Here is a 23,172-nt window from a genome sequence, read left to right on the forward strand (position 1 = left end):
TTTAAGGAACCTCCATACTGTTCTCCATTGGCTGTATCAATTTACATTCCCACCAACAGTGCAAGAAGGTTCCCTTTTCTCCACACCCTCTCCAGCATTTATTGTTTGTAGATTTTTTGATGATGTCCATTCTGACTGGGGTGAGGTGATACCTCATTGTAGTTGTTTGTTTTTTTTTTTTTTGCAGTACTCGGGCCTCTCATTGTTGTGGCCTCTCCCGTTGCGGAGCACAGGCTTGTTGAGAATCCCTTCATGTGTTTGTTGGCCATCTGTATATTTTCTCTGGAGAAATGTCTATTTAGGTCTTCTGCCCGTTTTTGGATTGGGTTGTTTGTTTTTTTTGATAGTGAGCTGCATGAGCTGCTTGTAAATTTTGGAGATTAATCCTTTGTCAGTTGCTTCATTTGCAAATATTTTCTCCCATTCTGAGGGTTGTCTTTTCATCTTGTTTATGGTATCCTTTGCTGTGCAAAAGCTTTTAAGTTTCATTAGGTCCCATTTGTTTATTTTTGTTTTTATTTCCATTTCTCTAGGAGGTGGGTCAAAAAGGATCTTGCTGTGATTTATGTCATAGAGTGTTCTGCCTATGTTTTCCTCTAAGAGTTTGATAGTGTCTGGCCTTACATGTAGGTCTTTAACCCATTTTGAGTTTATTCTTGTGTGTGGTGTTAGGGAGTGTTCTAATTTCATACTTTTACATGTAGCTGTCCAGTTTTCCCAGCACCACTTATTGAAGAGGCTGTCTTTTCTCCACTGTATATCCTTGCACCACTTACTGAAGAGGCTGTCTTTTCTCCACTGTATATTCCTGCCTCCTTTATCAAAGATAAGGTGGCCATATGTGCATGGGTTTATGTATGGGCTTTCTATCCTCTTCCATTGAGCTATATTTCTGTTTTTATGCCAGTACCATACTGTCTTGATTACTATAGCTTTGTAGTATAGTCTGAAGTCAGAGAGCCTGATTCCTCCAGCTCCATTTTTCTTTCTCAAGAGTGCTTTGGCTATCCGGGGTCTTTTGTGTTTCCATACAAATTGTGAAAATTTTTGTTCTAGTTCTGTGAACAATACCATTGGTAGTTTGATAGGGATTGCATTGAATCTGTAGATTGCTTTGGGTAGTACAGTCATTTTCACAATGTTGATTCTTCCAATCCAAGAACATGGTATATTTCTCCACCTATTTGTATCATCTTTAATTTCTTTCATCAGTGTCTTATAATTTTATGCATTCAGGTCTTTTGTCTCCTTAGGTAGGTTTATTCCTAGATATTTTATTCTTTTTGTTGCAATGGTAAATGGGAGTGTTTTCTTAATTTCACTCTCAGATTTTTCATCATTAGTGTATAAGAATGCCAGAGATTTCTGTGCATTAATTTTGTATCCTGCTACTTTACCAAATTCATTGATTAGCTCTAGTAGTTTCCTGGTAGCCTCCTTAGGATTCTCTATGTATAGTATCATGTCATCTGCAAACAGTGACAGCTTTACTTCTTCTTTTCCTATTTGGATTCCTTTTATTTCTTTTTCTTCTCTGATTGCTGTGGCTAGAACTTCCAAAACTATGTTGAATAAGAGTGGTGAGAGTGGGCAACCTTGTCTTGTTCCTGATCTTAGTGGAAATGCTTTCAGTTTTTCACCATTGAGAACAATGCTGGCTGTAGTGTCAAAAGCTTTCTCTGCATCTATTGAGATGATCATATGGTTTTTCTCCGTCAGTTTGTTAGTATGGTGTATCACATTGATTGATTTGCGTATATTGAAGAATCCTTGCATTCCTGGGAGAAACCCCACTTGATCATGGTGTATGATTGTTTTAATGTGCTGTTGGATTCTGTTTGCTAGTATTTTGTTGAGGATTTTGGCATTTATGTTCTTCAGTGATATTGGCCTGTAATTGTCTTTCTTTGTGACATCTTTGTCTGGTTTTGGTATCAGGGTGATGGTGGCCTCATAGAATGAGTTTGGGAGTGTTCCTCCCTCTGCTATAGTTTGGAAGAGTTTGAGAAGGATAGGTGTTAGCTCTTCTCTAAATGTTTGATAGAATTCGCCTGTGAAGCCATCTGGTCCAGGGCTTTTGTTTTTGGCATCACTCTTAATGGCAACCTAATCATTTTAACTGCTTGATTCTTAGATGGTTTTTGAGTTTTTGCTCTTAAACGACATTCATGAACATCTTTTTTCTTCATTCTCCCCTCAATTTTAAATGTGTTTTTTACGCCAAGAATCTGCTTTTATACAGTGAAAAAGCAGCTAGATGGTGATATTCATGCCTGATTCCAGAACTCATGCTTATAGTGAAAAAACTCAGATTTGTTGAAGTTTAATGTGTTCTTATTCGGTATAGTTATCTTTTCTGATGTCTTTTGTTTATGTTCAAAAAATTTTTATGTAAAATTTTTGTCTGGCTAGAATGAAAGCTAAAGGGCAGGAGCTATCATATTTTTCCTACATAGCGTTTGTAACATTTCCTTTATGCAGAAATGTTTACTTTTGTTGAATATAATTTTTTTCTTATATAGAGACTAAAACTCTTATGAGCAGTTCCTTTCTAGAAATGTTTTATTAATTGTGACTTCTTCTGTATATATTCTGTTGAATTCTAGTGCAATAGTCCGTAGTACCTCAAGGCCCAACATTCAAATGCTTACCTTGGTTCCAGTCTTGAATTGTCTTTTATTCTAATAATATCTTTCAGTATACACGTGTACATCCACCCACCCCTCTGCTTTCTGTCTTCACAGAAACCATACCTTTTCATTCCAAATGTGGTGAGGCATCATTTTTAATGAGGTTGCAGATGACAGTATTATCCCTTATGCAGAACCTTCACTGTCAGCAAGACTTACACTTGCTTGTGGTGTTGATGGTTTGTGTATCCCTATTCACTTTCACTTATGTCTGACCTAGTAGCCCAGCAGCATGCTAAGTGAGACACGTTGAAGAACCAGCCTGTGGTCACAGGCAGAGGTTATTCCAGATGCCCTCTCGGCTCCTCGGCAGCTATTTGGTGCACTCCTTGCTAGTGAACTTGTACAGAGAGCATCTGTTGTGTCCACAGTGTATAGCTCCTGAGGTCATTGCTGTTAACCCTGTAATAGGAGCTTGGGTGTGTGCCTTTCAGCAGAGGAAAATAACATAGGGAAGACAGAAAGAGCAACTAAACACCTATCACTGGGACCGTAGAAGAGAAATTAGAGGCTAGAGCAAAGATGGGGCAAAGGGTTTCAAGGGGCCCTCAGGAGGAGATAGTGAACAGGTGAGAACAGTAGCGGTAGATATTTCTGATAGACTCTAAATGCATTCGCATTACATCCACAATCGCAGACGATAGGTCATCAAGGGTGTTGGGAGAACCAAATAGAAGTTTGCCAAACCCTTCAGCTAGCTGATGTGTCTGAGAGAAAGAAAATATATAATTAATTTAGGCAGTTTTGGGTGATGCTTTCTAGGCAAGAGCCTAGGATTTATGTCGACTTTTAGTAACCCCATGTTTATTTGTATGTTTTTATTCAGAAAATTTAGAAATACAGGGAATAAAGAAGGCAACTCAAATCTTCCATAATCCCACCACTCAAAGGCACTATTACTAAAATTTTGGGATATCTATTTCGTATTTTTTTTTTTTTACAAATTTCGAATCACTAAGTATTTATGTATCAATAGTTTTGAATCTGCTCTTTTCCCATAACATTATGCAATGAGATTTTCTTTGTTATTTTATCAAAAATATTTTTTCAGTGGCATTGTATTTCTATGCATTTTCCAGCATTTATTAAACATTCACCTACTGTTGGACATTTAAGTTGTTACCTTTTTCATAATATAAATAACGCTGTTCTAAATATCCATGTAGCATACATCTTTGTGTGTGTATCTAATTATTTCCCTAATTCCATGACGAGGAGGTGGAGACCGTTTCTATATACTGCCATGTTATCCTACAGGAAGGTGGTCTTATGTTACACTCCACTAGCAGTGAATAAGAAATCCCATCATTTCAGCACACCTTAGCTAATATCCCATATTTTTTTCAAAAGGGGTCAAAGAGTATGTTTGTTTTGTTTTACAAAAAAGAATTATTTTCATAAGACAGAAACTAAAAATTCAAGCTAAGCTTTCAGTTTTAAAAATTGAGAGAAAGTCTGAAGACTTTAAGCCCCTAAACAAACTATTAGCTATAGTCCTTTTTTTAAAATCACTCAGAATTGTTTATAAATTAAGTTAGTTTGAATAGCCCCTGCAGTGTTAAACCTTCACGTTAGAAAAAGGGATTGTGATAAAATATTGAAAAGTCTTACTTTAATTTAAAAATTAGCTCTGTATTTGTCATATTTTAAACTTCTAACAATGTTTTCCACTTTGGTAGGAGGTATGTGGTATAATTTTAAATAGCTCTCCATGACACACTCATACCTGATGAATTTTTAATTTCTTCTCTTTCCTCCTTGATTCTTAAATTACCTCTGTATATTCAGTAAGAACAAAAGTTCTCTTCTCCAATGATTGACTACTTGAATCATTTCAATTCAGGTTACTAAGAGCAGTGCAAAGTTAAACAAAAGCCGTGGTTGAAACTGTGTTAAATCATACAGTGTTGTCTTCATTATTATCTAAATTTCATAGTTAGGAAAATTTGCAGTAAGAAGCTTGCTTAAGTCAGGCAAGTCTCCGAATTGTGGAGCTGGCAGGGACCTCAGAAATCGTCACATCCCGTCCTTTCATTTGATAGTTGAGGAAATGGAAACTGAGATTGGTGCAGGCACATCTCGGGAACACTCAGCTGGACAGCGACCCTTTGCCGTGGGTTCTGGACTCTGCAGCCAGCTCCCTGCCAGGCCACCCTCCTCAGCCCCGGTCATCTGAGAGCTGAAACATTTGGTACTATAGCCTCAATTCGTAGCCTTTGTCTCTCCTAAGAAATATGTGTTAAGAATAAAATTCCTACTGCTTCTTTGATTATCCCTTCTAACTCCAACTTCACTCAGATTGTGGGAAGAACTGACAATTGACAATCCACATAAATCAATTCCCTTTCAAAAGCTTTAGAACAGGCTCAGTCATTTTGTAACACAGAAGCTGCATGCTGTCACAGATTCCAAATGAACTTAACTTTGCCTTTAGCAGGCTCGTCGCAAGAATAAATACCTATGGAAGAAATATGATTACGTGGAACCACACCATTATTCATGTCAAGTATTCTTTTACTTGTTTTTCTTACCAGATATCTGTATGCCCTTGGACAGAAGGTTTGGAAAAGATGGAAAAAACGTTACTTTGTTCTTGTTCAGGTAAGTAGATTTTTTTCCTGTTACATAATCACTCTAAGCCCTTCTCAAAGTTTTTGTGGGTTGTATCTATCAATATTCACTGTATCAGAAATTAAAACTGAGAAATTTAAATAATATTTTAATTCATTTAAAAATAAAAGTGGTAAGTCCATTATATGCCAACGCAAATAACCTTTTTATTTAAAATAACTATTTTTCAGGCCAAACATTTTAGTGATATGAGTGGCATTTTTTTATGCTTTTGTACCCCTCTTTAATATTCTGGCTTAATAAAATAGAATGCAGCTGTATTTTCACATCAGCTTCTGCCTTCAATCTGTTGCAATCTCAGGTGAAATTTAGCCTCTGGAAAACTTCACTATACGCTCTTGAGAGAGTAAGTGTGAAACAGGCAAAGATGTTTGAATATTGTTAGAAAAATGGTTTTGACTTCATAAGTCCCTGAAAGGATCTTGAAGAGCTCCAGAATCCCAAGAGCATACCTTGAGAGTCACTGCATTGTTCTGATAGTTCATAGATAAAACTTAATACATAGAAACATGCATTTTTATAAAAGTGTACCATATATATCACTTATTCACATGTACAGGTCTTTAAATTACCTTGACTGGTAGATTTGTTTGTGATAGGATTCTGAATGTAGACAGGTTATTGTAATGTACACTTCAGTTGACTCTTTTTTGTTTTGGTTTGGTTTTTGAATCATGGATGACCTTTGCTCATGGCATATACTCATTTAGTTAAAGTTACATTAAAGAATAACTGAGTAATAGTCATTCCATTTCATGATAAATCCAAGCTGTTTTGTTCCCAGTGAACATATATGAAAAGAGAAGCTCTCTTGGGATCCTTAACACAAAACAGTCTGTAAAATCTCATCGATTCCTATTCACACATTAAGTAGTTTAAGTAGCCCAGATCAGATTAACATGGTGAAATTCCAAGGAAGGAAAATTATTGGCTGTCTTCCAGAAATAAAGCCATCTATCAACTGCTGGATAAAATTATTTCATTGATGTGCTATAATAGCATGGTAACTTCATGAAAAGTATAACCTTTTCATTAAAAGTGCTTTTTTTCCCCTGGGGAAAGTGTGACTTTTTCTTATGTAAATAGAACCAATATTTGGTCAACGAGTTTAATAAAAGATGCACACACATGTGCGCACACACACTGACAATCTTTTGATATAAACCCCAAGCATTTGCTTTGAGAAAGGGATCCCTGTTGGGAGTTCTCAGTGATCTTCCTCCAAAAACCACACCTATAAGCCATCTTCTTTGGTTTCCAGGTTTAATTTCTTGACATTGGCATAAGAATTGAAATGCATTTACCAGGCAGTTTGAGTGCAGATCTTTCTCCAGTTATAGATGTCTCACCCACATCTAATTTGACAAGTTTGTGTTAGTGACTTGTCTTTGTCAAATCTTTCCAAGCATTCAACTGATTTTTTGTAGGAAGTGCAGCTTCTTTTTCATAGTCATATGTCATTCATTTACATAGAATCTCATAAGTTCCCATCCCATAAATTCAGTAGCTGATGTTATTGGCCTAAGCAAAGCCTACTGATTCTTAGCAAGCATAGAGTTTAACTGGTGGAAATATGTATGAGAGCACCTGAGAATGTCACCCAGTAACCACAGATGTTCAACATGTCATACCTTTTAGTCGATATGGTTTTTTTTAGAGCAGTTTTAGGTTCACAACAAAATTTAAGGGAAGGTACAGAGATTTCCTATATATCCTCTGTCCCCAGACATAGCCTCCTCCTCTGTCAACATCACTCACCAGAATGGTACATTTGTTACCGAGGATGAACCTACGTTGACACATCATCTTCATCAAAAGTCCATAGTTTTTATTAGGGTTCACATTTGGTGTTGTACCTCTGTGTATTTGGACAGACATATTATTCATTATTGTAACATCATACAAAGCATTTTCACTGCCTTGAAAATCCTCTGTGTTCTGCCTATTCATCTTCCCCCCAACCTTTGGCAACCCTTGATCTTTTTACCATAGTTTTGCCATTTCCAGAAAGTGATAGAGTTGGAATCATGCAGTATGTAGCCTTTTCAGATTAGCTTCTTTCACTTACGAATTTGCATTTAAGATTTTTCCATGTTTTTTCGTAGCTTGAAAGCTCATTTCTTTTTAGCACTAAATAATATTCTATTGTCTGGATGAATCACAGATCATTCATCTGCTGAAGGACATCTTGGTTGCTTCCAAATTTTGGCAATTATGAATTGGGCTGCTTTACACGTTTGTGTGCGGGTTTTTGTGTAGACATAACTTTCCAGCTCCTTTGGGTAAATGCCAAGGAGTGTGATTGCTGGATCATATTCATTATTTTTTAAAGAATGAATCAGAGAGTGTTTGTTGTGTAGAGATCCAGTGAAGTGACAGTAGGCTAAAAGAGTTTATTATATACTGATTGTTTTCATATGAAAACTAGGCCTTAGTAGATCAGTTTTGAGAGGTCAAATGGACACCTCATGCTTCTGGCCAGGTAAAGTTCAAGGTAATCCTTTGCTCCTTACCTTATTTTCTGGCATATGATCACAAGAATCAAGTTATAAAACAACCACGTATACTTTATCACCCCATAAGAGAGTTTAGAAATGAAAGAAGGAAGTTGAATACTTTTGAGTTCATTAATTGGTATGTCTTTCAGGAACATTAACCATGTCTTTGGAGAGCTAGAAAGTTCTCCACGTAACAAAAATATGTTTAACATTTTAAAGGCAAAATTCAGTTTAAACCAAAGGAGGTAAACCTCTATACCCTATAATTAAAATTTAGGGGAAACACCACCAAACTATCATGAATCCAGATTTATTCTACCTGAGGTACCATCTTAAAATTTGAAGTCATATTGAAGCATTGTATCTTTACACAAATATATGTATGTACGTGTACGCACACAAAGAATCCCATGCCCAAGTGTTTTGAGAGTCCCATGCCAGTAGTCTGGCAACTTTTTGAAGTTTTAAATACAATTGAATCTTCCTTTCAATTCCAAATGTAATGGGAAGACAAATTGAATGTACCCACTTCAAAATCAAGATGGGTATGTATGGAGATTGAGCAAGAAGGACTCACTGGGAAGAACCAGGTAGTTTTATCAGTATTTTTAAAGATAGCTCTCATTCTATTGGCAAATAGTTCGTAGATCTATACCTGCAGGCTGCACTATTAAAAGGTGAAGGAGTCATTTTCGGAGAGGACAGTATACCCCTGCTGTGTCTGCTGCCGCCATCGTCAGAATGGTGCTCTGGTGATAATGTGAATCTCATCACCACTTGTGAGTGTGTATTATATGAGTGATATAGCTGGAGATCTAGCCATCAGCCCAAGAATTTGTACTCATAAAAATTGATTGAGGGTCGGGTTTGGTCAGCTGCAAAGTCATTGTTCAAAGTGAACACTTGCCGAGCTGTTGAGGTGAAGAGACTTTTCAGAGACTCTTATATAAACATTTAAATCAGAGTTGAAAATGGGAAAATGAATTTCTTACCAATGTGGGGTGTTTATTTAGCTTCTAAGTAAGATAGTTTTGGACCCCATTTAGATTCTGAAGCCAGTATAGTTACAGTATTAAATAGATCTTTCATGTATTTAAGAGGCTGCAGTTGTTTTGCATGAAGGTAAATTTTGGTTCAAGCCAAACTTGAAAGAACAGTGATTTTGAGGAATATGTTTGAACTCTTACCAAAACTTACATGTGTTTGTATTAAACTTATATGTGTTTGTTATGCTTATTCAGTGTTTTAGTATTACATTTGGAGGATATCATTGGCATACTTACGTACGCCAATGTACTTATGACACTAATATGTTTTAGTTCATTATAATAAACCATTCAGTAGCTTTAAAATTCTATACTTGTATTTATGATTTAACCAAACTGAATTATTTCATAATTCTGTATTCAGCTAATGCCTATTCAAAAAACTGTATGCCCCCAGATATTGCATATTCTGTGGTAATATAAAAATTCCTGAAGCACTCACCTATTAATACAATTATTGCTATATTTAATCTAATATTTATTATGCAAATGTGGCAGGCATTTATGGGAAGCACTTTTACTACATTATCTCTTTTACTCTTCAGTATAAGGTTTATTTGATGGTAGGTATTATCCCCACTGTACAGATTAAATTGATGTAAAATTTAATTAGAATAATTTGCCCAGAATAGAGCTTTAATAATTTACCCAGATTTATACAGTTAGTGAGTGGTAGAGTCAAGTGATTAATCCAGTTCTGTCAGTCTCTAGAGGCTAAGCTCTTATTGCCTCTGTCACAGTGCCATGATCAAATTAATGCACACAACTACAATTGATCTGAAGACAAACAGATAAATGAATAATCACTGTGGCCCATTCATTTCACGAAGTACAAAACAGTGTTACTACGTTAAAGAAATGGCCAGTGACTGATAGCATAAAGAGTCCCATGGTCATGAAGGCCACTTACCGTATGACATTACTGGAAACTGAAGAAGATAGACATCTATGTTGTTTTGGCCCTGTATCAAAGTGTTCACTGCTTGTTGTCGATGTGTCAGAATCATGACTTGAAGTTGCTGCAAACAACAGCAGGCTATCAAGACATAATGTTAATTACGTATCAGCGGAGTTGGCACAGGATATAAACAGTCAGCCATGCCCCTGAGTGATCATTACATGCTCCAAACATACGAGAACCACTCTGTTAGTGACATGCCCTCAAAGTCTGCTCTAAACTTAAAGAAGTGGCTGCCCCAGCCTGTTGATATCTGAAATATTCAGCATACCTGAAGAAGCACGGCAGCAGGCTACTGTCACAGTTCTGAGGATGCCACTACTGCAGGAAATTATATGATCTAGGTTTAGTCTTAGGACATAAGCTGATGTTTCCTTAGAGTCATGCAAAGTGAATAAATATGCTGCTGTCAAATCAAGAAAGTCATAGGGTAGTGGCTCTCTGGCTTTATGTTTTAAACTGATTTAAAATTTACAAACCCAAGACATACTCAGTATAGGATAAAATCAAACCATGCACAAGTATTTATGGCAGCAAATGAAAGGCCCTCTTCAGCACCCCTACCAGCATGGCCATCTTATTCCAGTCTTCCCCCCAAATAGCCAAATAACCATTGCTAGTAGTTTGACCTTTTAAACTTGTTTCAGTCTAATCCAGCCCTAATGGAATCATTCCATGTATTGATACATTTGTTTTGTGAATTGTTTTGATCCTCTTATTTTTTTTTACTGGAGTATAATTGCTTTACAATATTGTGTTAGTTTCTGCTGTACAACGAAGTGAATCAGTTATGTGTAAACATATATCCCCTCCCTCCCACCCCACGCCCTATACCACCCATCTAGGTCATCACAGAGCACTGAGCTGAGCTTCCTGTGCTATACTGCAAGTTCCCACTAGCTGTCTGTTTTACACAAAGTAGTGTATTTATGTCAAACTTAATCTCCCAATTCATCCCACCCTCCCTTCCACCCCCTGTGTCCACACATCCGTTCTCTACGTCTGTGTCTTCTCTATTGCTGCCCTGCAAATAGGTTCATCTGTACCATTTTTCTAGATTCCACATATATGTGTTAATATACGATATTTGTTTTTCTCTTTCTGACTTACTTCACTCTGTATGACAGACTCTGTGTCCATCCACATCTCTACAAATGACCCAATTTCATTCTTTTTTATGGCTGAGTAATATTCCATTGTATATATGTACCACATCTTCTTTTAAAATATATCATAAAGTTACCATGTCAGTATTTAAAAATCTGTTTTATTCTTTTTAATGGACAATTGGATCCCATAGTGTAGATTAAGATAATTTATGTAACAATTCCCCTTTTTGAGACATTTAAGTTCCTTTTTTTTAATCAACAAATAATGCTGGAATCAATATAGATGCATAATCTTTAGGTGTATGTGGGAGTATTCCTATAGAAATGAAATTGCTGGGCCAAAGGCATAGATACCTATAATGTGAAGTAAGATTTATAAAGCTCTAGCTGACTCATGAATGCTTAAATACTCACCGAAACTTTTTTTTTTAATTTGTCTTTTTTTTTATAGTTAATGGTCATTATGTGTCAAGTTGCATGTATTATCTTTCAAAATGCACATATCAAAGAAACTTGAAAATTCATTTGGTTGTGGAGCTTATTTGGAACAAAATCTCAGAGGAAAATAATTTTTTTAAGTTTCATTTTTAAGATAACTTTTGCTTTGTGATAATTGAGTTTTCCATAGCCAAAAAAAAGAACCAAAAACAAGAAAATGGCCATATTAATTTATACAATTTACCTTTGGGCATTAATGAACTAATGCATTTACTCTTCAAAATGGTTCTAAAATATCATTTACCTATGTCTCAAGAGCTAAAACTATAAAAGAAAGTAGAGTGCGAGTAGGGCTGAATTTGGTAAGGAGTATCTCATACAGATCAGGATATGATCGCAATGCAAAAATTCCTCTTTTGCATATACCCTGTGTTCCCTTAAAATTTGTGTTGCTATTTTCATGTTTAGATTGCAAAGAAATGTCTATTTCTTTTCTCGCTCATACCTATATGAAAGAGCAAAGGCCTTATGAATGAGGAATATACAATATTGTGACAATATCCTTTATCTGAATTAAATTTTAATGGGCTTATTTTTTTTTGTTTTATAAGACAACTTTAAAATGCTGTATGTGTATATCTTTATGTGTGTGTGTACATTCATATGCATATATATCTTTACACATACATGTGTAGTGTTCCTGCCACGTAATTAAGACTTGGTAAATGTAAGATAAATTAATATCTCACCTTTAATTTGGGTTCCTTCTCACACCTCTGTATGGAACATAAAATTGACTTATATTTGAGCATACTTGAACCAAAACGTTGGTGTCGTCTTTAATGACTCTTTTTTCATTGCCCCCATGTCAATCAGAAAATACTGTTTTACCTACACCCAGAACAGTATCCAGCTTACATTCAATTCTTTCCATCTTCTCTGCTACCGTTCTAGTTGAAACCACTATTATCTTCACATGGATTTTCGCAATAGAATCCCAGCTGTTCTCTCTGCTTCTACCATCTTCTTTACAGTCCATTCTTCACATTGCCAGAATAATCTGTTTGAAGCATAACTCAGATTTTGCCAATTTTCTGTCTAAATCCCTCCATGACTTCCCATTACACTTAGAATAACCTCTGACTCTAACCTAGAGAAGGTCCTATATATTGTACATATTGTGACCTCTAGCTTCCTCTTTGATGAGTCCCTGCCTGTCGCCGAGCAGCACCTTGACTTGTAATGCCCTGCACCCAGGTTAATCGCAGTGCCAAGAACTGGAGTTTAGCACCTCCAAGTCACCGGCCCCCTCTCTCAAATATATGATAGTATGAGTTTATTTCTAAAGTGTGATTTCTATGCAAATATGCCTTTGAATTAAGTCTCCCTACCTTTCTTCCACTCAGTTGTTGCTTGGCTACCCCTAAATGCATCTAAAGAAATTCTGAACATTTATTCTACTGCTTATATTTTCCCTGTGACTGGCTTATTCTACCTACCCACTTAGGTATCAGGTCAAATGTCACCTTAAATAGGTCTTTTTTACCCACCCAATCTACAGTGACTCCCTGTCACATTACCCTGTTTTATATTTTTCAGAGCATTTTTCTCTAATCAAAGTTGTCGTCCTTATGTATCTATTTTTTAATTATCTCTTTACCCCTTCTAGAATATATGCTCCATGAAAATAAGGACCTTGTCTTTCTTATAATCTACTGTGAGTAGAAACTGCCGAAATATTTGTTCAATAAATGAGTATATGTGAATCAGTCTGAGCATTGTTTTAAAAAGACTGCCTTTCCTCTTTCTAATTTATGCACTGATTGCTAAATCTTTTTTATGCCATTTGGTCAAGACAGTAAATATATATTTCCTTCAAATCCATCCTGATCTTGAAGATATATTCATTTTCCTTGATTAAATTAAGCTCGGGGATTTTTTTTTTTTTTTTTTTAATAACTCTAGCAGCACCTTTGGCCTCTGACAAGAACATTTCCAGCTAAGGATTTTTAAGCCTTAATCTTTACTGAAATTAGACGGTGGCAGTTGCTAAGCTGCCAGCTGTTAACATGATCCCTGCGGTAGGAATACAACACACAAACCTGAATGCTGTGGTGTCTAAGAACTCACCGTTAGCAGTTACACGTGTGGACACAGACAGGTGTTAAACAGGTTGGCAGTTGACAATAAAATGGGAGGTTTCCCAGACAGATGCAGGTACCTCGTGGGACCTCAGCAACTCAGGTGCCCTATCAGAGGTAATGATGCCAAAACCTAATTTAATGCTGTCCTCAGATTAGAGTCTGTTTATATCCCCCAGTTCTCAACAAATCCATTCTTTATGGAGTTATTAAGAGTGGATTGGGTTAAGGATATTGAATGTTTATCATTGCTCTGTCTTTCCACTGAATGGATTTTCAATTGCAATTATAGTGTATAAGCTTGTAAGTAAGCTTCTACATGAAAACAAATGCTAGATCAGAATAGGTCAGACCACCTGTTTCTATGTAACTCCCTGGTATGTGAAGATGGGGCAGAGTGGAGGCTGCAAGGCTGCCTTCAGCTGGAAGCATGGGGAGCATGGTAAACCCCTGGCCCCTGTAGCTTATCCTTCAGCAGCATACATTAACTCTTAGTGCCAACTGATACTGACAGTTCTTTTCGTTCAGAGTGCAACTCCTCCAGTTTACCCTCACTCTGGATACTGGCTAGCAAACCAGTAGCTACAAGGTGTTGACACTATTCTGAAGGATTCACTCGAACTTATACTACAAGTTCATTGTAGGGTTGGCCTCTGGAATGTGATTTAGCATGACCTTGCAAAAGAGATGGGCAAAAGTAAAGGCGCTTGGGGACATTAGAGGAATCAAAAGCATAAAACACAGCATCATTTTATGGAAGCGGAACCAGGAGCCAATGAGTCAAAAGGATAGTGTTCGTAGTTAGTTGCTTCCCGAGCCAGAGTATTCGAAAGCCAAACTGCACTTTTTTCAGTTGTCTCCTGGGTCCAATTTCCTAATTGTCAAGTGACAGCTTCGTTGGTCGTTGGTATTTTGTTACTCTTCCATCTGTACTCTTCATTAAAACTCTGGGCCCAATTATCTGTGATAGACTCCAGGACTGTTAGGTGACTTTTGAGATATTAGAGTAAACAAAATATTAAAAGAAGTACAAAATAATACATATTTAATACCATTTAAATTACCATGACTTTCAAAAGTAGGCGATCTCTCTAAAGCTGGAGGTTTTTTGGCTTTGGGTTTTTTTCTTGGTATCTCTAAAGATTTTGAAATTGGTACTTAAACATATCCATCATGTTAAGAGATAATTGTATTATTTAAAGGTAGCTAGAAATACAGTACTTAAAGCATAAAACAGCAACTGAACCTGTACTTCAGGTTATATAAAGAAAAAAGCAACATTGATGTAAGCGTTTTGCACTGAGTGTAAAAAACAAGTAGCCTTTGACGGGTAGTTTTTAAGGCTAGATCTTAAATAGCAAGCACATTTTTAGCACTTTAGGTGCGTTATGCATATTAAGTCTGGATTGTTTAATGTGTGACAACACGAACGTGATTTATATAAAGAGCTTTAGAGATTAATCTTTATTGTTGTTTTAAGAGAATAATTTTTAAAATATACATTGAAATATGTATTCAAGATCATGTCCATTAGAAATAGAGGGACTAATATCTAAAACTACATTTAAAAGCATCTCCAATTTCTCTTCTCCCTCAGTTTCTTGTTCATTTACGTATTCATTCAACAGGTATCTTCAGTAACATAGTCACTGTCTTCTTAATGGAAAGAAACAACGCATGAGACTGGGGAGAAATAGAAAGATAAAGGGGGAGAGAACCAAGTGAGGCTGGAAAGCAGAAAGCTGAGGCGTGAAAGTCAACAGTCCTTAGTCATTCCCAGCATGGAAGCATAGAGCCCCCAAATCAGGTCAATCCCCAAGTCAGTCAGGTGCCTTCACACCTGTTACAGAACAAACTGCATCTCTAACCCACAGTGAAATGACTCTAGGAAGACACAAAAGCATAGAGAGAGAGTTGATGGTTCCCTGAAAGTTGGATTTGATTTATTGGGAGACCACTGCATAACAGGCAAGCATTGTGCTAGGTGCTCTATGTCAGTTATCTCCAGTTCTCTCAAAGCCCTGTATAACATGAGCCACTGTTGTCTCTGTTTTGCAGAAAATCAAACTGAACTATACAGGACTTAAAGTAATTTGCCCAGAGTCTTGTCAAAGATAAGTTGGAAAGAATAAGGTTAAGCAATTGAGGGGGATATGAAACTGGGACTTGGATTTGAAATGGCAGACTCATTTGTTAAACCTGGCTTATCCCCCTTCACTTCCGACTGAAATGCTTCCAATATTGAAATATGATTGTCTTCAGAGAGCCCTTTTCTGGCCACGTTATCAAAAATAGACTCCCTTCAATGGCGTACTCTTTACTCTGCTTTATTTTTCTTCAAAGCAATTCACCACCCAAAATTGGTGTAGGTATCTCCTTGTTTATTTGTAATTCAGTCTTCTCCACCTCACTATGTGAGATTGATTTTATTTTTCTAATTTTTTTTTTTTCTGATTCTGGTGCTGGGGACATTGTTGTATCCTCAAGGCCTAGAAAAATACACTAGATATTCAATAAGTATTTGTTGAATGAATGAATAACAGGGGAAAAACGACCCATAAGAACATGGAAGAAGATAATAAAAATTGTAGATGTACATGAAACTAGAGTCAGTTACTTACCATTCTGACTAGTAAGCAATGAAAGACTAATTCTCACATTTCTAAAAGGTATCAAGGAAGGACCAGATGTGTGTCTTCCTAAAAAAAGACCAGTTAGGCAGGAGAACTCACATCACTCTTCAAACTGTTTTCCTAGTATGTCCCTTAAATTAATTTTTTTTACAACTATAGATCACTGTAAACTTCTTATCATAAATTTAAATAGTTGCAACGGATGCAGATTCTAAAATAAAACCATTAAATTAATCGTAAACATGCTCAATAGAATTTACATACTGTTGTGATTTTATGTGCCCCTGTAACCATTGCAAATTGTATATTATTAGCTTTTTCTCCTTGACTTCTTATTTCCATGGCTGTTCCCCAACAGAATTTTATTCTTAGGAAGTAAGTATTATGCATCAAAATGTTTTGATCACTCTATCACACTTCTCTGCAATTAAAAATCTATGAAATTGGAACTTAAAAAAAACTCCTATGTTGAAGACCTAACCCCCGGCACCTCAGAATGTGACCTTATTTGAAAATAGTGTTGTTCTGTGTAATTAAGATGAGGTCATGCCAGAGAAGGGTGTGCCCCTAATCCAGTATGACTGGCGTCCTTATTAAAAAGAGGGAGTTTGGGAGCAGATATGCACACAAGGAGAATGCCAGGTGAAGATGAAGGCAAAGACAGAGATGATGCTTCCACAAGCCAAGGAATGCCAAAAATTGCCAGCAACCCATGAGAAGTGTGAAGAGAGACAAGGAGCAGATTACCCTCACAGCCCTCAGAAGGAACCTACCCTGCCAACACTTTAATGTTAAACTTCTAGCCTCCAGCACTGCAGGACAATAAATTTCTGTTGTTTAAGCCAAATAAAATAAAGATAAGATCCAGAGAACAGAGATAGTAGACATGAAGAATAACACAGGAAGGCCAAAAAACCCCTTTCCCTAAAAAATCTTTGTCATTAGCACTTTTTATCCTAAACACCCAGATTTATTTCCCCTTGTCCCTCTGTTTGAACAAACCAAGTCAGCCAAACTACCTCACCTGAAGAAAAATAAAACAGTCAAAAGGAAGAACCAATAAAAACTCCTGTAACCAAAAGGCTTTAAGTATTAAAAATTTATTTTACATTGAAGTATAATTGCAATTATAAGTAGCACACAGCTTATAAAAACTTATGTGACAGATTTTGAAGAACAATTATTAAAGTTAAATTTGATTGGAAATGCCTATCTTAATGAGCTGGACATGGCTGTCTTCCCAATTTATCTATGAATGGCTATTTATAATGAGAAAGGGTTTCATGTTAATTCCTTTTTTGTTTATATAACTTTTGCAAGATGCAGGCATGGGGAAGCCATACACAAAACACCATACACAAAAATAAACTCAAAATGGATTAAAGACCTAAATGTAAGGCCAGACACCATAAAACTCTTAGAGGAAAACCTAAAAAGAACACTCTAAATCACAGCCAGATCCTTTTTGACCACCTCCTAGAGTAATAGAAATAAAAACAAAAATAAATGAGACCTAATGAAACTTAAAAGCTTTTGCACAGCAAAGGAAACCATAAACAAGATGAGAAGACAACCCTCAAAATGGGGGAAAATATTTGCAAACGAAGCAACTGGCAAAGGATTAATCTCCAAAATATACAAGCAGCTCATGCAGCTCAATATGAAAAAAACAAACAACCCAATCCAAAAATGGACAGAAGACCTAAATAGACATTTCTCCAAAGAGGATCTACAGATGGCCAACAAACACACGAAAGGATGCTCAACATCACTAATCATTAGAGAAATGCAAATCAAAACTACAAATGAGGTATCACCTCACACCAGTCAGAATGGCCATCATCAAAATGTCCATCAACAGATGAATGGATAAAGAAGATGTGGCCCATATATACAGTGGAATATTACTCAGCCATAGAAAGAAACGAAATTGAGCTATTTGTAGTGAGGTGGATGGACCTAGAGTCTGTCATACAGAGTGAAGTAAGTCAGAGAAAGAAAAATACCGTATGCTAACACACATATATGGAATCTAAAAGTGGTTCTGAAGAACCTAGGAGCAGGACAGGAATAAAGACGCAGGTGTAGAGAACGGACTTGAGGACATGGGGAGGGGGAAGGGTAAGCTGGGACAAAGTGAGAAGGCGGCATTGAAATATATACACTACCAAATGTAAAATAGATAGCTAGTGGGAAGCAACCGCATAGCACAGGGAGATCAGCTCCGTGCTTTGTGACCACCTAATGGGGTGGGAGGGAGACGCAAGAGGGAGGGGATATGGGGATATATGTATACATATAGCTGATTCACTTTGTTATACAGCAGAAACTAACAAACCATTGTAAAGCAATTATACTCCAATAAAGATGTTTCAAAAAAATAAAAGAAATTAGACTGCAGATAAACAGGCTTCCCACGTTTCAGGAAATGTAGTGAGCAGAGATCTTCATCTAAACATTTCTTTCAAAATATTTTTTCAATTAAAGATGTGTATGTTGCCTCGTATTTCATTAACACTCAACTACTGAACTTAATAGAGTATATCTACAGAGAATTGATGGGAAATTGTGTGACTTGAGAAGTAGTATACATCCAAGAAGTTGTTCATGAATAAAAGCACTAGAAAATATTACAGTATGGGTGGAGATTCAGAAAAGATACAGTTCACCTTCTTGAAAATATTTAAAGTGGAGTTCCTGATATTTGAAAGGTGAATGAGTGTAGTATCTCAGAAATATCAAACTTAAAATATAAAAGAATTAGAGCATAATGATACGAAATAGCTAAATCTAAATTACTGTTATAAAATATTTTGACTCAAAGGAAAACGTGAAGGATGATTCCTAAAATACGTTATAGGTATATGAAGTAATTAAGTAATTATAACAATGTGTGAAAACTAAACTCCAGATTTTGTGAAAGTTAATGAATGGAGCAGTAAAAATAAGCTACATTTTTCAAGTTCTGTAAGACAACAGTAAAAAATGATTTGTCTTTCAGTAAATAGAGAAAGGATGGGGTCAGTGATATCTTTGAAAACTTTTAAAGTAACTAGTATAGATTAAAAATAGGATGCCAAGGAAGTTGTAGTAGCCTTATTACAGAAGACAGAGATATATACGTATATATATGAATTTTTAGTATAAATGAGTTAAATGGACCTAGTAACTTGATTCTCGGAGTGGGATAAAAACCAAAATCCGTATGTGAGATACACCACAAACAAAAGGCCAAAACACAGAGACAGTAGGATGACAGGATTAAATTCAGACCAAGTAAAATTCAAGAGACGTATTAAATATATGAAAGGATTATAATTTTATATTGGTTAAAGATATAGTTAACATTACTATAAAACAAATGATGGTGATCTATTGAATATGTACCTGAGAGAAATGCCTCAGCTTGCTTGCTCTTCAACTCACTTTTCTCTCTCTCCCCTACCCTTAGAAGTCTTTGATTATAGATTCTTGCAGTTACCTAACTAAATATCTTATAGTTCTCTTAAATAGTAACTTTGCCAGAAATTAAGAGGCAATTGGCTTATTATTTGGGAATACAGTTTTTAAGTTTCAGAATGTGAATTAGAATGTGGTATATCGGAAGGAGTACTTACTGCATTGAGGAGACTTGTGTTCTACACTCAAGATGACCGTCTCCTTCTGGGTGACCTCAGGAAAGTCAGTTTCCACATCCGTGAACTCTGGAGTTGAGATCACAACCTCAGGGGTCCATAACCCTCATCCCTCAATACCAGTATGTTTCAGAGGATAATCATATGTTTTCTTTTCAATGAAGCTTAGCTCTGAGAGTAACTATTTGTCACTTAGTGAGACTTGAGTCCTCTAGGTATCACAGCCTCTAGTTTCCAAAGTATTAAAAATCCTCACCACATGATTGAAATCTGTAATTCTAGCAAATGTAACAATATTTTATTCCATTGGTGAATTTTTACTGATTAAGTAAATACCTTGTAGAATGTTAGGACAATACTATCAAAAAGTAAATGTAGGGACTTCCCTGGTGGTGCAGTGGTTAAGAATCCGCCTGCCAATGCAGGGGTCACGGGTTTGAGCCCTGGTCTGGGAAGATCCCACATGCTGCAGAGCAACTAAGCCCATGCGCCACAACTACTAAGCCTGCATGCCACAACTACTGAAGCCCACGCACAGCAACGAAGACCCAACTCAGCCAAAAAAATTAATTAATTAATTAATTTTTTTAAAAAAAGTAAATCTATAATGTTGAGAAGTACAATCCCATGTATTATTATATAATATGTATCTGATACATGTGAGTAAGATCTGGGATTTTGAATGAAATTATACATTTTATTATGTTTCATTACAATTTTAAAACCTTAACTGTTTTTTTTCTGATCAGTTTTCAGTTTACAGTACATTTCATTATTTTGGCCTTGTTTTTTTCTCTAAGTAGAAATACCTAAAATATAGAAAGATCTCTTTTATGAACCAGATATTTTTGAGAAGATTAAGAATTTCTTTTTAATATGAATAGTCACTCCCTAACTAGTTGTTTCCCATATTATTTTTTGCTATATTGTCTGTTGTTTCACTTTGTTTTTCCTGCATTTTCTTAGCATTTTGATGGCTTTATGACTGTGGTCACATCACAGCTGTGTATCCTGAAGGAGTAAGATCTGGGTCCCGTGGCCCTCACAGGTGTGACCATCACATAATGGGTGCTCCAGACAGGCTGTTTAGATGAAGGAATGAATTTGGCCTCATGTTTATTATTTCCTGAACATTTTAAGTGGAGTGTTCGACATTTAAAAAAATCAAATATTATTTGTGTGTCAAGTAGTGGAGGATCCATTTAAGTACACGTTGGGTAATTTGGGCTGCTGGATTATTAGTGTTATTTTTTTTTACCAAGATAAGTATGTGATTTGTACTTTCAAATAGAATACATTTTCAAATGTGGCTTAATAGAATATTTATCGAATTGAAATAAGTTGGATTTCGTGGAGAAATTAAAAGGCAGGGACTATATGCCAGACAGTGTAGGAGCCAGTGAGGCAAAAACAGGGGACAACACACAGGAAATGCAGTTAGAAAGGTAAAGGGGACAAGTTTGTCAGGGTCCTGGAAGGGGGAGTAGGGTTTTACTAGATAAAGAAATAGGTAGAAAGTGGGATTTTAAAGGCGAAGGTGATATTTTCCTTCTTGGGAGTTCAGGTGAAGAAGGGCATGGAAGTGGGCGAGTCTTGCCGGATAGTCTGTCTGGAGTAGCAGGTGCAGTGGTTGCTTGTATTCCATCTAGTAATTGCTGGAGATTGTTGCTAACCCTTGCAAGGAAGGCAGACCTTCCTGTGCTTTTCTTCTCTCTCCCAGCGGGTTCCAGATCGTTCCTGTGGTGATTTGTCAGGAGACTTTCTTTTAGTCGGGTTTTGAAGACTCTCCAAAAGAATGAATTGAAGTCATGAATGATTTGCTTAATAAATATTTCTATTTTGTTAATAATTGATCACAAAATGATGATGTTGGAATAGTCTCTGGTGTCTAATAATTAATGTTTTAATTATAAGACAAATTTGAACATATGTTTGGTTTTATATACTAACCATCATGGATTTTATTTTCCTGGAATGTGCTGAAAAGGACATGTATAGTCTCTCTCATGCGTATAAAACTTAGACCTACTATTCAGAAACTCCGTAAAACAAAGTTAGAATCGAGAGTTAGCCAAAGGGTTTAAATTGGTGGTGTTGGCTGGTCGTAAAAATAATGCTAAGAATTCTTTTATGGCAAACATCTAGAAATGATATGATATAATACACATCTTTTTACATACGTAACTGTAAGAAGAAAGGAAAACCTCAGGGACCAAATAGTGAAGCTTGTGAGTTGACATTGTGGCTTCCCTGGGGCTGGGGTATGGGACAAGGGATATTGATGTTGGTCTGTCAGGGGCTAGGGATTTTATTGTTCACTCCGAGAAAGAAAACATACCCTGAGGCATTCTCAAAGTGGGAATTTGGAACAGAAACTTTCTCATAAAGAACTTAAAAGAGTTAGATTTCAGGGAAATGGTAGACCAGAAGAAGCCTCTCCTCAGGCTGGTAAATTTCTGTTTGGCCTTAGGTTTGGAATGTGGAGTAAAATAGATGCCTGAGAATGTAACTGTTAACCTTGACTCAGAAAGTTTTGAAGTTCTAGTTTATTTCTCCAAATACAAGGGAAACACCCAAGTTAAGAAATTAACATAAAAAAATACTTCTGGATTGGTGATACATCTGAGGCATCTGGCATTAAAAAAAAAATTTTTTTTTGGAGAAATGATGCCTTAACCTAGGCTTTATAAGAGATCTACAGATAAAACTGTGCTGAATATGAGCTCGTAATTTAAAATTATAGAATAATAAACTAATTATTTGCACCCCCAAGAATTTCAGTAATAGAAATATCACATATATAAACTATAAAATAATTGCATTTAAGGCATTGAAATTTATAAGTGGGTTCACAAGTATAAGAAAAGAACAAAACAACAACAGAAAAGAACGTAACACTATGAAATAATGAACAAGCAGGTTTGGAAAGGGACTGTGCACAACTACTAACTAAAAACGTAAAGCAGGGCTTCCCTGGTGGCGCAGTGGTTGAGAGTCCGCCTGCCGATGCAGGGGACATGGGTTCGTGCCCCGGTCCGGGAAGATCCCACATGCCGCGGAGCGGCTGGGCCCGTGAGCCATGGCCGCTGAGCCTGTGCGTCCGGAGCCTGTGCTCCGCAACGGGAGAGGCCACAACAGTGAGAGGCCCGCGTACCGCAAAAACAAAACAAAACAAAACAAAAAAACGTAATCAGTCATTGAAATTACACCCTTATTGGACATGTTAAACAGTAGGTTAGACACATCTGAAGAGAAAGTTAGTGATGTAATTAATGTTAGCATATTAGTTATAATCTGAAGAAATAACTCAGAATTCAGCATACAGAAATGCAGAAGCATGAAACATGTAAAGAGGTTAAAAGATGTGGAGAAAAGAATCTACAGTTTCAAGAT

At 36.4% G+C, this 23,172-nt stretch overlaps 1 protein-coding gene across 16 annotated transcripts in view; it reads left to right on the top strand.

The window, feature by feature from the left end:
- Window positions 1-23,172, top strand: part of CADPS2 (calcium dependent secretion activator 2) — a 552,734-nt gene that overhangs the window by 336,367 nt on the left and 193,195 nt on the right. For all 16 annotated transcript variants that reach the window (XM_028489806.2, XM_055084855.1, XM_028489809.2 and 13 more), the window contains one exon: window positions 5,225-5,291. In XM_028489806.2, coding sequence (XP_028345607.1) covers window positions 5,225-5,291 — 67 coding nt within the window. The remainder of the gene's footprint in view (window positions 1-5,224; window positions 5,292-23,172) is intronic.

Source organism: Physeter macrocephalus, chromosome 5 (genome assembly GCF_002837175.3).
Source record: "Physeter macrocephalus isolate SW-GA chromosome 5, ASM283717v5, whole genome shotgun sequence".
Taxonomy (NCBI): domain Eukaryota; kingdom Metazoa; phylum Chordata; class Mammalia; order Artiodactyla; family Physeteridae; genus Physeter; species Physeter macrocephalus.